At 46.1% G+C, this 16,040-nt stretch overlaps 1 protein-coding gene across 11 annotated transcripts in view; it reads right to left on the bottom strand.

The window, feature by feature from the left end:
* Positions 1–16,040, bottom strand: part of Nav2 (neuron navigator 2) — a 635,485-nt gene that overhangs the window by 77,081 nt on the left and 542,364 nt on the right. Inside the window, exon 1 of one of the 11 annotated variants that reach the window (XM_057756593.1) lies at positions 7,384–7,430. The exons of the other annotated variants lie outside the window; for them this stretch is intronic. Coding sequence (XP_057612576.1) covers positions 7,384–7,409 — 26 coding nt within the window. The 5' untranslated portion in view covers positions 7,410–7,430. Of the gene's footprint in view, positions 1–7,383; positions 7,431–16,040 lie in introns of those variants that run through there. 11 annotated transcript variants of the gene reach the window in all.

Raw genomic sequence — 16,040 nt, 5'->3', positions numbered from 1 at the left:
GGTTTAAACATCGAAACTTCAGTTTATTGAGTATTACATTGCATTCGCCCTAGACGGCTGTTTGTTGCACACAGATGCTCTTCTGAGGCTAACATGTTTCTATCAAGGTAGATTTGGAGGCCACAGAGGCCATACAGTTGGCTGAGTGCTTGCACAAAGCCCTGCTCTGATCCCTAGTGTTGTTTAAACAGGACCTGGTGGCACATACCTATAAGACTAGCACTCAGGAGATGGAGGTAGGAGGAGTTCAAGGCTTGATCTACAAAGTGAGTTCTGGGACAGCCAGAGCTATCACACAGGGAAACCCTACCCCCAAAAACGACCAAACAAAAAAAAGAAGTTCAAGACTACTCCAGAGGGCTGGAGAGATGGCTCAGTGGTTAAGAGCACTGTCTGCTCTTCCAGAGGTCCTGAGTTCAATTCCCAGCAACCACATGGCGGCTCACAACCATCTGTAATGAGATCTGGTGTCCTCCTCTGGCGTGTTGGCATACATGGAGGCAGAATGTTGTATACATAATAAATAAATAAATTAAAAAAAAAAAAGACTACTCCAGAAAAACTAAACTCAAGGCAATCCTGGAATACGTGAGACCCTGTGAGTTTTGTTGTTGCTAGGGCTTTTGTTTGCTTGTTTAAGAAAGTTTTGTTTCCCAAATGAACGATTTTTTTTTTTTACACAAATTGTTGTTTATGTAAACAAGAGCTTCCCCTGGCTCCTTAGAGGCTTCTGTGGTCCTTTGCTCTGCATTTTAAGGCTTTCAAAGACAGATTCTCAATTGCCTCATGGAGGTGGGATTTCCGTATCTTTTCTCCCTTCCTCTTGCCTTCTCCCCCGGACCTGGTGGTACATGCATTTGTGAGTTGTCGGAGAAGGAAACTGAACTACTCGGGTCCTCAGTAAGGGCAGCAAGTGCTTTTAAGCACTAAGCCATCTCTCCAGCTCCTCCTCTTTGATTTTTTAAAATTACACTTATTATTTTACTGTGTGTGTGTGTGTGTGTGTGTGTGCGCGCGCGCGCATGCGCGCCGCGGTGCGCACGTGGAGGTCAGAGGTTAACTTGAAGGAGTCAGTTCTCTTATTCTACCATGTGGGTCCTGAGAAGTGAATTTAGGTGGCAGGCTTGGCAGCATCACCACCTGCTGAGCCATCTGGGCAGCCCTGTCTCTTTTATATTTCAGTACAGATCCCAGATAACCAGTTCTTTGGCTTAAGAATGGTGAGGATGCTTCCATAGGAACATGGGAACAGTCAACACAGACGGTCCACTTCCCAGTCAAGTACAGTCAGGCACCTTTCCCCGGACCCATGCTCTGGGAGAGTTCAGACAAGGTTCGTCTTCTGCAGAAGCCTCTTCAGGGACTCTGGACCTTCTGTACTGAGGCAGTGCCTCTCATCTGAAGCCTCCCTCTCAACGGTTGGAATTGGCCCCGCTCCCTGGCATTGCCGTGGGTGCTGAGAATCCAAACTCCAGCTCTCACACTTGAGGGGCAAGTGTTTTCTTTACCCATTGATTTATTTATGCCTACAGGGAAATAGGTACAATGTTGTGCGTGTATGCCATTGTCAGGAAGCCCTAAGTGGTATCTTCTGTAAATTAAAAAAAAAAAATCTGTGCATCTATGGGTGTTTTGTCTGCGAGTATGTCTGTGCACCACTTGTGCGTCTGGCACCCGGTGTGCCACCTGGAGCTGGAGTTACAGACGGTTGTGAGCCTCTGTGTTAGTGTGGGCATAGAACTCAGGTCATCTGGAAGAGTATATGCTCTCTCATCCAACTCCCCCTAGGAAGCCTCAGGCCCACTGCCCCACATAGTCAGGCACTCAGGGGCTGCACTATAGAATCTTCACAGTCACTTCCCCGCGTTAGCATCTATGTCAGACCATACTCTCTCCTCACAGACACAGGACAGGCTCCAGTCTGGTGTTCATGTTCACCAGGACAATGTGTGTTGGACACACCAGACTTGGGCCAATGATATTTTTGTCACTTTCCGTTTCTGCAAATGTTTAGGACCCAGAACCTCCTCAGAAGATGGGATTGAAACCCCATTCCCCCAGCTCACCAGGAAGAAAGTCGGCAAGCAGACCTTCAAATCCTTCACTTGCTAAGCTGCATCCTTAGCACCAAACCTCTCCCTGGCAATCAGGGACATGGGGAGGAGACAGGGGCAGCCAGCACCCAGCAATTCCCTCAGAACCAAGATTCTTACAGTGCTCACGTTGGCTTCTGCCACCCCTGGAGAAAATACAGATGTGAAAGAAGGGTCCCCAAACTTCAGTAGACATATCCATGAACCCAGATTCAGTTTCAGCAGCTGAGGCCATCACTGAGCCGGGAATTCAGGTGCCACTCAGATGCTTGGAGCATGCGTTCAGCAGCACAAAAGCAGACTGTCTGCATGAAAGTTGCAGGTAACAGGGTTGTAAATTATTTCAGCTCTGCACACTTCCACCACCCCCCACCACCCCCAACCCCGGTGTAGTGGGGAATGATCACCCCAAGGGCAGGAGAAGGCAAGTTTGAGCTAGGAGTTGGGTGTTGGGGCAATTTAAAAGCAACAGAACCAGCAATGATCTTGAATGAATGTGGTACAACTTTGCCTCTCACTCAAAACAGACTGGCAAGGTAAGAGGGACAAGCTTTCAGATCTTCCCACCCAGATTTACACGCCCTGACTCTGGAATTATTGAAGGAGGGAGAGAGGAAGGCCTCATTAAGGTTTTCAAATAGGATCCTTGAGAGATAATACGATGTGTTCAAGGAAAAGATGTGCTAAATGACACTGTAAAAAATTAATCGCACAGCCCTTAAGAGGCAGGATCCTCCCTAGACTTCAGTGTCCTCGGAACCATCCAGGGCCTCTCTGCACTTAACTAAACTCCACGTGTTCCAGCCCTTACCTGCTAGCCCTTCCAGCAGCTCAGCTGAGGAGTCCCAGTGGAGCCCACTCTGCCACCCCGCCCCCAACCCCTGCCTCAGCCAGACAGCTGCATTCAGTTGCAAAAAGCCCAGACTGGTGGAACTTGTTTTCTGGCTATTGTTCAAGGCAATTGTTCCCTGAAACCCCCGGGCCTGATTGGAATGAGGTCCTTCTGCGTGGATGAGTGAGCAAGGGCAGCTCTAAGCTTACCAGAAAACCCCAGGAAAAGAAAGGGAAAGGTTGCCTTCCTGCATTTCCAACCAAACAGGTATGTTAACTATTTCCCCACCATCGGGCTGACTCAGAGCATCGCTAACCCCTAGATGCTCCAGGGTTCCATTAGGGAAGCCTTCAAAAGCCTTTCATAAAGGACCCAAGTGATGTTGATGGGGAACCCTGCTCCAGTTGATGTGGAAAGTCCTGCTAACATCCCTAACATATGATTTCCTCACGTTCTCATAGTTCTCAAATCAAGACATGAGGCAGCACTCACAGCCTCTTAGGTATTGTGTTATTATTAAACTTGTTTTATCCCAGTGTCCATGAGATAAGGAAACAGACTTGGAGAAAACAGGCCAAAGGTCAGAGCAGTGCGAACCTGTGAAGTGGATTAGTGAGTGTCCACTACAGGTCATTTAAGTGTGATGTGCGCACGCACATGCGTTTGTGTGTGTTTGTGCACGCATGTGCGTGTTCATGCCTGAGGGCTGCATGCAGACTACAAAGTCAATGGAGATCAAAGGACACACTCAACATGGTGTTCACCTGGTTTGGGCCTCGGTGCCAGTGTCTACACCAGGCTAGCCCACAGTCCTAGGAGCCATGAGATCTCAGACTTAAATCCTCAGTGTGTCCAGTTTGATATGGGTCTGGGAATTCAAACACAAGTCTCCCCCTTCAGCTATTGCCCCAGCCCTCACTTCACAGACTGTAAGACACATCTAGTCAGTATACAGTAGAAGGTCTTACAGCCCACAGCTCAGAAGACACAGCTACTTTTATTTAAAAAGTGGGGTGTGGATGTAGCTCAGAAACAGCATGAGGACTTGGGACCCCCAGCACTGGGAGAAAAAAAATTACCAAAGAAACAAAACAAACAAACAAACAAAAAAACCCAGTACCACCACCACCAAAAAAAAAAAAACACACACACACACAAGCAAGCCACCTCTCTCTGGAGCTAACATATGCTGTTTTCAGTTCTAGTACAAAAAAGAAAAAAAAAAGACCCACAAGTTTAATTTGAACTTTGTAGGGGCAGAGTTTAAATCCCGAAGTCAACAAGTTTTGCCTGACCTAGAAGGGGGCAAGGGTGCCACTAAACTCACGAGGCAGGAGGCTGAGCCAGCTCTGCAGAGAAACAACCAACTAGGTCTCTGCTGGAATCCAGATGGCAATTACCTTGTTAGAACACCCTCATTGCTGGGAGACTTGAGTGGTATTGTGCTAATGACACCAGCTCTGGTTCTTTGGGGGGAAACAGAGGGTTTGATAGGTGTGCACAGCTTTCCAGGCAAATCAGAGAGCACCAGCAAAGAGCAGCTGAGGCCCAGGTTGTAGGGAACCTGCAAGGTATGGGAGGGAGGCATCACTGACATTGTGAAACAGGCAGTAAAGTGTGTGCGTGCGTACATGTGTGTGTGTGTGTGTGTGTATGTGTGTGCAAGCGCGTGTGTATGGGGAGAGGCATATGGTTTTTGTTACGATTAGTGGACAAGGTCCCAGGGGAAAAGCGCGTCTATGGATGGTGCCAGGTGCAAGCCCAATCACTTGGGATAGAGGGAAACAGAAACCCCACCAAGAAGGCTTAGAGAGGATTTAGCAGAGATGAGAAGGCTCCAGGCTTAGGTTTCATCCCACAGCACCTTTGTCCCATTTTGCTAACCCATTCCTGGACAAGTAGGTGGTCCCCGGGAGGAAGCGTGAAATTCTCCCTCTGCTTTCAGGGGCTCGGCATGGTTGAACACCCCAGGCTTTGGTCTGGATGCCTCAGACTCTCATTGTTGTAACAGGCACCAGAGTGTCTGCTGACCTCAGCCACACAAAGCCTTCTCTCCTCGCAGGCTCCACCATGCTCAGCTTGAGCCATTGCCAGACCCTAGTCATCTTGGGCCAAGGTTCTCAACAGACTCATCCTCATTTTCAACTTCCCAGAAGGTACGTTTCCCCTAAGCATCCACAGAATTCAGCCATTGCAACCAATGAAAACAAGGGTGACCAGATCTGGACACAGCCCCGAGTCCTACAGATGGCAGCCCATCACATTGCCCTAGCAAGTGCAAACTACCTCCTTTTGTCATGGATGTGTTAGGGGAGCTACAGGAGTCAAGCGAGCTGCTGAAGGTGCCCAGCTTGGCGGACTCGCAACTGATTCCAGAGCTCTTGCGAACCATGTACAGGGAGAAAGTTAATCCATTTACTTTGGCAGAGGGGAGGGTTATGTAAGAAATCAGAACTTCCACCTGTTCTGCAAACCAAGGACAGTTCATTTGAAAACATCTCAATGAGCTAAAGAAAATGGGGTGAGGAGATAAATCCCAGTCTCAGGAGGTGGGTGGGTGGGTGTGCGGGTAACCAACATTCACTGAATTCTCCTTACTCCAATCTCCACTTAGTTCCCAATGCATCTCAGGGCTCTAGAAAGCTGAATACACAAGAGACACGGTTCTCCAGGGCAGCAGGCAGAGAGGCAGAGGTGGCAGGCTCCCTCTCTGCTGGCAAGGGCTTTCCTTTAAAGTTCCGCCTTCTGGAGTAAATGTCAGATAAGGAACTAGGTCAAGAAACTACGCCTCACCAGGCATGGTAGGACATGCCTTTAACCTCGGAACTCAGAAGGCAGAGGCAGGTGAACCTATGTAATGAGTTCCAGGACAGCCAGGGCTATATAAAGAGACCTGGGAAGGAAGGGAGGGAGGGGAAGGGAGGGAGGGAGGGAGGGAGGGAGGGAGGGAGGGAGGGAGGGAGGGAGGAAGGAAGGAAGGAAGGAAGGAAGGAAGGAAGGAAGGAAGGAAGAGCAACTAGCCCTCAGGGCTGTTGAGCCAGCTCAGTGATTAAGAGCATTGTTGCTCTAGCAGAGGACCCTAGCTCAGTTCTCAGAACCCACATGGTGACTCACAGCCACCTGCAACTCCAGTTCTGGAAGATCCAGCGCTCTCCAGGCGAGTATATAGCATACTTACAAACAGGCAAAACACTCACACATATACAAATCAATAAATGCAAAGAAAACTTCCACCTACCCCTCAAAATCAGCCTTACAAGTGAAGAGAAGTGAGGCCATAGCTAATAGGACGACCTAGCCATACACATATACGGCTGCTGCCAAAGCCTGGGGACCATTAACATTCAGGCTGGATATCTTCCCCCTCTAAGACTCATTCAGCTGCCTGGAAGGAGGCCCACAGTCTCTGGCCAGCTCCAAGGTCACCGGCCTTCCCAGCTGTGACCAGTAGTCTGAGCTCTCCACAACACTGGCCATCAGGAGGTCAGAACTCCCGGCAGCTCGATCCTGCTGCAGAACAGGGCTGTTCCCAACCCAGGGCCCTCGCCTTCCTAGAAACAAGCAGGTTCTTAACCAGGTTGCCGCAGCGTGCTCTCCGGAATCCCCAACCAGAGGAAACACCCTCTGTACAGTCAGGAAACACCTTCTGTACAGTCACGTTCCTATGAGCTGTGTGATCTTGGCTGACTGACTTAACATCTCTGAGTTCCCACTGACTCATTTCAGGCTTCACAAGGAAAAGTAAAGGAGAGGGTGTCTGCCAGATGCTTGGTGGCCATAATCATTTTCTTCTCCCTGGTTAGGCTTACCCTCCTCTGAATAGATATATATGTATGCATATGGAGTATAATGTTAAAACTGATCATGCCAGTTTCAGCATTACACTTCTGGGACCTAATTTCTAGAAGTATTTTTTTTTTTTAAAAAAAAAAAAGACCCACTTGGTAATTTTCAGTATTAGTAAACACAACCACAGCCTCATCAGGCTCCCTTAGATTCTAAACAAAATCTCGCAATCCACTTTAATCAAGCCACCAACAGCCCTTGTGTGGACCACTCCAGCTCACTTCGCTCCCCTTCCCCCAACCAACCAAAAAGACCTGGAATGAAGACTTGAGACAACAGCTGGGTGATCAACACTCAGTCTTTCAGGCTCGGGAGCCTAGTTTGATAAGCCGACTGGAGCACCCTGGCTGGCAGAAATGTCTAGGTGTGTCCCAGCCACCTCTAAGCCACCAAGGTTAAAAGGGGAGGAGGTGGGGAGGCGGGATTTGTACACACACACACACACACACACACACACACACACACACACACACACACACAGAGGCAGTGATTTTTGGCAGCTGCCCCACTGCCTGCTCTGCCGGCTTCTCAATGCTAGCCGAGGAGCCACAAGGCATCATACTCCCTCCCCCCCTCCACCCCTAGTCCCAGATCTTTGAGAAACTGTCCTACCTGGTAAGGTTCTTAGGCCAGAGCATGGCACTACATTATGGTCCCTGGAGAACGCTGGACAAAGAAGCCGAGTGACTCTTAGGGTACTGCAGTCTCTGCAGCCGGCCGTCCCGCCCACGCCGGGCCAGGCAGTCACAGCACCCTGTGAATCTGCTACTGAGGGACTAGAGAGGAGAGTGTCACCATTCCCCCAGCCCTGGAGGGAAATCCGATCCGCCAACAAAATTAACCTTTAAAGTGCTGAGGGAGTGGAGGTCAGGGCTCAGCGCTGGTAGCAAGTCAGCTGTGAGAAGTTTCAGCAAAGCAAACCTAACAGCAAACACAGAAACCCTACCGTAAAGCACAGAATATACGGTCCTGTACATGGCCCAGATTCAGCTATCACAGATCTCACACCTACTGCATGGAAAACACCCAAGGTCTTTTCAACCACGTGTGCTTCTTTTAACTTCGTGAAACTCTGCGAACATAACTACTCTTTGCTCAGTCAGGGAGATGTGAGTTCAAAGCATTTGAATAAAATGACAAGCCGAGAGAGAGAGAGAGAGAGAGAGAGAGAGAGAGAGATATTTTACCTATCTGTATGCTTAATAAGGACACACAATTCTATCTACGGAGACCAGTGTTATTGGGGTGCCAAGGGAAATATGCATTAATTCCTCTAAATGTTTTAAAAGACAACGAATCCCAGCCTGTACGATGCTACATAGAGCTTTAAGGTAGACCGGTGAGAAAGGAAGATGGGACCAGAGAGGGCCTAAATTTGGGATGGGAAGGAGTTGAGCCCAGCTAATCTCATATTAAATTTGTAATCCAGCACTCAGAAGGCATCACAGAAACAGACGCCGGAAGAAGGAACCAACAGTCTCACCGCTGGAAACTAAGAACTAAGTTATGTTATGGTCATGACTTTTATCTCCACGGAAAGAGCAAAGATGATTCAAGCCCCTACTTACTTTCCCCAAATCCTACAGTTTGGCTCTCAGCAGCCTCGGAAGACTTTCCCTGAGCTAGGCCTACCCCTGGGGGCCAGGTTGCCCGCATAGCTGGTTAGGGAGTACGTGTGTATAGGGGGTAGGGTGGAGGGGAAAGGAAGTTATAACCTGAGCTTGCAGGGTCTCTGCAGGGGCAGCGTTTGCTTAGCAAACAGAGGCTTTCAGAATGGGACGGAGACCCTTCTGGCCCTCACCTGCCTGAGAAGGAATAAAATTTGATTCAAAGAAGGAAGGAGGGGGCGAGGCTGGGAGTGTTTCCCAGGTGAATAAAAAGGCAAAGAGTCTAGGAGCTGAGACTGCAATCTTGAAGGAGCGTCCGCAGCCAGGGAGGTTACTCATTCCTGTCTCAGCCCCCAGGGCCCGCCTCCACCTGAGGCAGCAGCAGTGGGTTAGGTCGTGGTGGGGGTTGGGTGGAGGGTAAGTGTGGCTCAGCCAGATTTACCGAGGCTGAAGTCAGGGGAGATGCAAGCTCTGGCTGACCAGTGTCCTTCAAAGCTCTGATGGCCTTCTTCTTTGCTCTAGAAATTACTAGTTTTTCTTTACAATATGTCTGAGGGTCTGAACTGGTGTATACAAAGAAATGTAGACACACATACATTCTGCAGTTGCTTTTAGCAATAGAACATGTTTTAAACAAACAAACACACCACTAGCTAGCCACAGAGATAAAGTAGGGGTTGCCTATGTGTTCATTTACTCATCTGCACACCCAGCTAATGCATATCTACGGGGGAGGGGGGGTGCAACCTGCCTGGCAGGCCCTGCTCTAAATGCACACACAGCAGTTAAGAGAAAAGATAACCGGAGCTTAGCTCTCAGAAGAGACTAGGAAGTTTCATCTGTGAGCAGCAAAGTAAGAGGTGACCAAGGTAAACTAGGCAGCTAGTTAGTGATAGGGGATGATACAGCAGCCCGGAGGGGTCTGATGCTTTCCCCATCTCCTGTGGCCCTGAAAGCAGTGTGGGAGCTGGCTGTGTGAGTCTCCGAGTGCAGGAGCCTTCCTGGACAAGAGTCCAGTCCTCCAGACAGGGTGTGATCTACACATGGAGTCCAAGAGTTCAGGGCTCAGCAGAGTGACCAGGGAACCAAAGGGAGCCTAGGAGATGGTCAGGCCAGAGGGCCAAGGTCCGAGGAGGTGGAGCCTGCAAGTCGCAGGGGGCAGCTTGGTGTTGACCTCACTGAAAAAGAACAGATACTGGGAGGGTTAAAATAAGGGGTGGGTCCCCTGTGGACAAAGTGTCTTATAACTTATGACAGGGATAACCTCTGTCATGCACAAGGCAAGTGTACTGTAAAAGAACAGTGCTTGGAGGGGACTTCGGTTTTCTTTCTGTGGTCAGATGTAAATATCATCTCTAATATGAAAGACTGAATTCCTCAAAGCAGGGGACAATCAGGTGTGACTAAAAAAGACCCAGATGGGCTGGAGAATGGCTCAGAAGTTAAGAGCACCGGTTGCTCTTGCAGGGGACCTCAGTATGATTCCTCGTACCCACATGGTGGCTCAGTTGTTTATCCCAGTTTCAAGGGATCCAAGGACCTCTTCCGGCCTCTGTTGGTACAAGGCACACAAGTGACACAAAACATCAACACACATAAAATAAATTCTTTTAAAAATTAAAGAAAAAGACCTAGGTAACAGGAGACGGGAAACCACAACAAACATACATACAGAAAAAAACCAAACAAACAAAGCCCAACAACAAAACAATGCAGGTGAGCCACTCAACTCCCGCACCAGTAGGTACTTCCCTAGTTTTCAGCTAGGAGGTTTCATTTCTGACCTGACTTAAAAACTGGCCAAATTCTAGTCAGGCAGTGGTGGCACACTCCTTTAATTCCAGCACTTGGAGGGCAGAGACAGGTGGATCTCTGTGAGATAGAGGCCAGCCTGGTCTACAGAGTGAATCCTGGAACAGTCAAATCTACACAGAGAAACACCAGGAAAAAAAAAAAAAAAAACAAAACAAAGCAAATAAACAAACAAAAAACCCTGGCCAAATTCTAATGACCTAGAACTCACAACAGTTTCACTCTCCTCATAACCACGGTTATCAAAGATGTCAAGGTTCCAAGGTTACTGTCATTTTTCAAAAGCAAAAGAAACTGATTAAACTCTACCCAGATTTCGGAATAGAACAAGACTTTATTCTGGGAATACCACAAGACAGAACATTAAGGAAATGGATCTAAGAACAGCCTTATTTACTTCCCCTACCCACCCTGCTCTGCTTGTGTGCCTGTGATCACATACATGCAGGTTCCCACAGAGGCCGAAAGGGGGCACCAGAACCCCTGAATCTGGAGCTAGATATAACTGTGAGCAGCCTGAGGTGGGAGCTGCAAACTGAACCCAGGTCCTCTGCAAAAGCAATTACTGTGTGCCCTCGAGGGCACAGTTTATAAGCACTACTATCTTCAAGCCATAGCAGGGAGGTGCCCCTTCTTTAGTGCCCCACCTCCCTCTGATAACATACTACCTGTCTCTCCAAATGTAAGAGGATCCCCAAGCTATGGTGGCAGCAGTTTAGTTAGTAGAGTGCTTATTCAGCACACAAGCTCTGGGTTTGATGCTCACTGGCAAATGTGTCTATAATCCCAGCTCACAGAGGGTGGAGGCACCTTCAGCTATGTAACGAGTGTGAGGTTAGCCCAGCCTACATAATACCTTACTTCAAAAGCAAAAGGCAAAGACACGACACTAAAATCTTGGACCCTATGTATGGTGATATTTTGTTTGTGCTCTAACAAATAAAGCGGCATTGCCTGAAGATCAGAGGGCAGAGCTAGTTGCTAGCTAATGATAGCAGTCTGGGGTTCTACACAGGCAAGAAGTGATATGGCTGGGCAGAGAGGGATATAAGGCGGAAAGAGACAGGAGCTCGGGCCCTTTTTTGCCTGAGGAGTTAGCGAGGTAGGAGTTGGCTGTTGCCTGCTCCTTTGTCTGTGATCTTTCAGCATTTACCCCATATCCGGCTTGGGCTTTTATTATTAACACCAATTAAAACTCACACAACAATTGGTGCCCAATTTTAAAGCACAGATTCGCAAAGCAGTCGCTTGCCTGTCCACTGCCGCGTATGAGGCTGCACACCTGAACATCGGGGCTCCTACTGGAATCACCGCCCTGCCGGCTAGGTTTTCTTTTTTCCCTAAGCCCCTGAGCAAGTTTGGGATTTTCCTGTTGCACCCTTTCTATCACAGTCTCCAGCTGCCACCCAAACTCCAGAAACACCTGGGCTTCAAACGCCACAGGACTTACACACCCTAGGCCGGCTGGCTCCGCCGTCAGGAAGCTCCCTCCAAACATGCGTCTTCCACATAATCGCCTATGCGTTTCTCAGACAGCAGGCTCCCTCTCCCCACGGGTTGTAGGCTTCCCCTCGACCCCCCTCCTGAGGTTGCGACTCTTGGCTCACAGCTACACGCTAGCAGCTGCAGCTGTCCTCAGCCAGGCTGCTCACTGCCTGTGTTCTCCGCTCAGATGTGCTAACTTCACATTTCACCATCATTGTTGGCGGATCTGGTGAGATGATTGGGAATTCCTTTTTAAAAATTTTTTTAATGATTTATTTAACTTTATTTTATGTGCATTGGTGTGAAGGTGTCAGATCTTTGTGGAACTGCATTTTCACACAGTTGTGAGCTGCCCTGTGGGTGCTGGGAATTGAACCCAGGTCCTCTGGAAGAGCAAGCAGTGCTCTTAACCGCTGAGCCATCTCTCCAGCCCCTGATTGGGAATTGGGAATTCGTTTTTTTTTTTTTTTAAAGATTTATGTATTATGTATATAACATTCTGCCTCGATGTATTCCCGCACGCCAGAGAAGGGCACCAGATTTCAGTACAGATGGTTGAGAGCCACCATGTGGTTGCTGGGAATTGATCTCAGGACCTCTGGAAGAGCAGCCAGTGCTCTTAACCTCTGAGCCATCTCTCCAGCCCCCCTGATTGGGAATTCTTAAAGGCAAGAATTAGTTAAAAGAGAGAGCTTTTCCCTATATGAAAGAAAAAGGGAGAAACACTATTACAATGGAGAGAGTTAGATCTCTGCATGATGATATGATGGATGGTTTGAAAATGAGACAATTGGGGCTGGAGAGATGGCTCAGAGGTTAAGAGCATTGCCTGCTCTTCCAAAGGTCCTGAGTTCAATTCCCAGCAACCACATGGTGGCTCACAACCATCTGTAATGGGGTCTGGTGCCCTCTTCTGGCCTGCAGGCATAACACAGACAGAATATTGTATACATAATGAATAAATAAATATTTTTTAAAAAAAAAAAGAAAATGAGACAATTAAGTGAGAGAATAGCTAATTTAGATGGAACTTATGTAATATCAATTGTAAACATCACCATTAGTATTTTTGTTTCATCACTAAAATCACTTAATATGAGTGCTAAGATACAAGGTTTACAAACATTTATTAAAAACAGATCATAGAGATATTCGGATCCAAAAGGAGGAATTTAAAGGTGAAGCAATCTTAGCATGGCACTTTAAGGTTAGAGAGGAATACTAAGGTTTACAAACAGCCAACTTTAACTTATCCAGTAACCTTATAGGGACAACTGCCAAATGATAGATATCCCCAAGGCTGTGTAAGAGCTGTGGAAATGTTAGATTTAAGGAGATTCAAGGAAGTGATAAGTCTCATATGGCATGCTTTCACTATTTGTGAAACAGATGTTAAACTCATGGTCAACTTGTAATAGAATTACCCCTCAAGGCTGCAGAGACTTGGATGCAGTAGTCTTAGAGCCTGGCCCTCAGTTACAATGGAGACCAGACCCTGGTGGGAAGATGAGGCTAAAACCACTGAACAACAAAGTAGGGCTAGAGGTATGGAAATCCCCCAAGATCAGTTTCTTGGAGAGGGAGATTATGATAATATGCAAAGGCACTCTCTATATGATGACCACACCTTGGCTTTATGCTATACCCCAGCTTTGAATGCTTGGAACAAAATTGAAGAAGTAGGAAAAAAATTAAGCCATTTACTAAGGTTATATAGGACCCAAAGGAAACCTTCACGAATTCCTTACAAAGATTGACTTCAGCAGTAAATAGAATGATACCAAATTCAGAAGCTAGACAAATAATAATTGAATCTCTGGCTCTTAAAAGGCTAATGCTCAATGCAAAGGGGTAATTAGGCCATTAAAGATAAGATCAGCACCCTTGAAGGAATGGAGCCAAGATACAGCCAATATTGAATCTAATGACCATGATGATGATTGGCTAGGAGAGGTGATTTCCAGAGGTTTGAGGAAAAATTGAAATGTCAAGTGTTTCAATTGTGGTCAATAAGGTTACCTAAAAAGAAATTGTAAGCAGGGTATTCCTGGAAACAATGTTTTTTTCTAAACATAATCCAAATATAACATTCCTCCCTTCTGGATTATGCAGCAGGTGTGGCATGGACAGGCACTGAGCTAACGAATGTGTATCAACAAGGGACAGTCACAGTAACTCTGAGCTGTTGGGAAACGCCTCGAGAGGCCTCTCCCAGACCCTCGTGCCAAATTTGGGTTCAGTCATTTCCAATTATTGTGGAGGAAACTCCTTTTCAGAGCAATTAAAGAACCTAATGCCTATTGTAAGAAACCATACTGTTCTAGATGATAGAAAAACTATAGGAAAAAAAATTCAGGAGAAACCGTAAAGCAAATATTTTGGCCAACTTCTATAAATGAACATAGAACAAAAATTAAAAATACAAGTAAATGACTTTGTCATTGAAGGTCTTGTAAACATAGGTATGAATGGTACAATAATTTATCAGAATTTTAATGCAGAGGGAGGGTATGATATTAGAATGGATTTTTTTTTACCACATAAACAAAGTAAAAAATTAAAAACGTGTGTAGAAAAGGTCTCTGAGTTAATTCTAAAAGGAAAATTGAGACTTCATTAATTAGCAGGAACAGACCTAGCAGAAATGATAGCAGTACCTTTAACTAATGATGAAATTAACAAATTATGGGCAGAAAGTAAATCTTGACAAAGAGCTTGCAGTAATCTTTTGGGAGAGATTAACAACAAACATCCCAAGAGCAAGAGAATTCAATTTATAAAGAGAACTAACTGAATCTTTCCTCGCATTGTATGGGGAACACCAATATCTGGAGCCCCTACATTCTATACAGATGCAAATAAATTAGGAAAGGCAGGTTACAAATCAGAAAATTTAAGTAGAGTGGCCCTACTTATGATTATGATTATAAAAAATGTCAGAATTACATGCTATTCTCATGGTACTAATGGATTTTAAGGAACTTCTTAACATAGTTACTGATTCACAATATGCAGTTTTTCATATTGAAACCACTGAATTTATACCAGATGATAGAGAACTTACTTTATTATTTATTCAGTTACAAGAAATAATCAGAATAGAAACACATCCAACTCCATATAAGTCTGTCAGGCCCTCTAGCACAAGGTAATGAAGAAATTATCAACTATTGATAGGAAATGCTCTGGAGGCCACTGAATTTCACTTAAAAAATCATGTTAATAGCAAAGGTTTGAAAAAAAGATTTTTCCATCACTTGGCAAAAAGCTAAGGAAATTATAAGGAAATGTTCTACTTGTTTTTATACAGCCAAACTCTACTACCAGCAGGAAGTAACCCAAAGGGTACTCAAGGAATGAAATCTGGCAGATGGATGTGTTCCATTTTATAGAATCTGGGAAATTAAAATATGTACACCACACCATTGATACCTATTCAGGATTTCAATGGGCCACTGCTTTGAGTTCTGAAAAAGGCTGATTTAGTAATCATACATTTGCTAGAAGTTATGGCCAACATGGAAATACCTGCATAAATAAAAGGCAGACAATGCTCTAGCATATATCTCTAAGAAAATGAAACAGTTTTTGTTTATTAAAATATATTTTACAGGTATACTACACAATTCTACAGGGCAAGCAGTTATAGAAAGATCAGATCGAATTCTGAGTGTCTGAATACATGCTTTGAAGCTGCAATATTATCTCCATTAAGAGAGGCAAGCATGGTGGTATATGGGTTTAATTATAGCATTCTGAAGGAAGAGTCAGGAAGGTCTCTGTGCAATTAAATCTGGTTTAATTGCATTGATCAAATGGAAGGCTTCTCGCTTTTTATTTAATGTTTCTGTTTTTATAATTTATTTAAATTTATTTTATGTACATTGGTGTAAAGGTTCAGATTCCCTGGAACTGAAGTTACAGACAGCTATGAGCTGCCATGTGGGTGCCAATAATTCAACCTGGGTCCTCTGGAAGAGCAGGCAGTGCTCTTGACTGCTGAGCCATCTCTCCAGCCCCAATCTCTGTGAGTTTGAGCCTGCCTAGTCTCTATAGCAAGCTTCAGGTCACTCAAGACTATATAGTACAGGCCAGCTGGGGCCACAAAGTGAGACCATTTCAAGAGGGCAGTAGAGATGGGCAATGGGGCTGGGGGTGTGGCTCCGTGGCAATGAGCTTGTCTGGCGGAAAGGAAACCCTGGGTAGGACCCTTAGCTCTGCACAGTGCTGTACCCATATAGTCCCAGCATTTGGGTTTGGGGGCAGGAGGATCAGAAGTTCAAGGTCATAGAGTACACAGGAAGCTTCAGGCCACATGCGACCCTGACACAAAACAAATCAATCTGTCAACCGATCAAGATAGGT

This window comes from Chionomys nivalis, chromosome 23, assembly GCF_950005125.1.
Source record: "Chionomys nivalis chromosome 23, mChiNiv1.1, whole genome shotgun sequence".
NCBI lineage: Eukaryota > Metazoa > Chordata > Mammalia > Rodentia > Cricetidae > Chionomys > Chionomys nivalis.
Note: the sequence above shows the minus strand (reverse complement) of the source record. Positions and strands in the feature narration are given on the sequence as shown.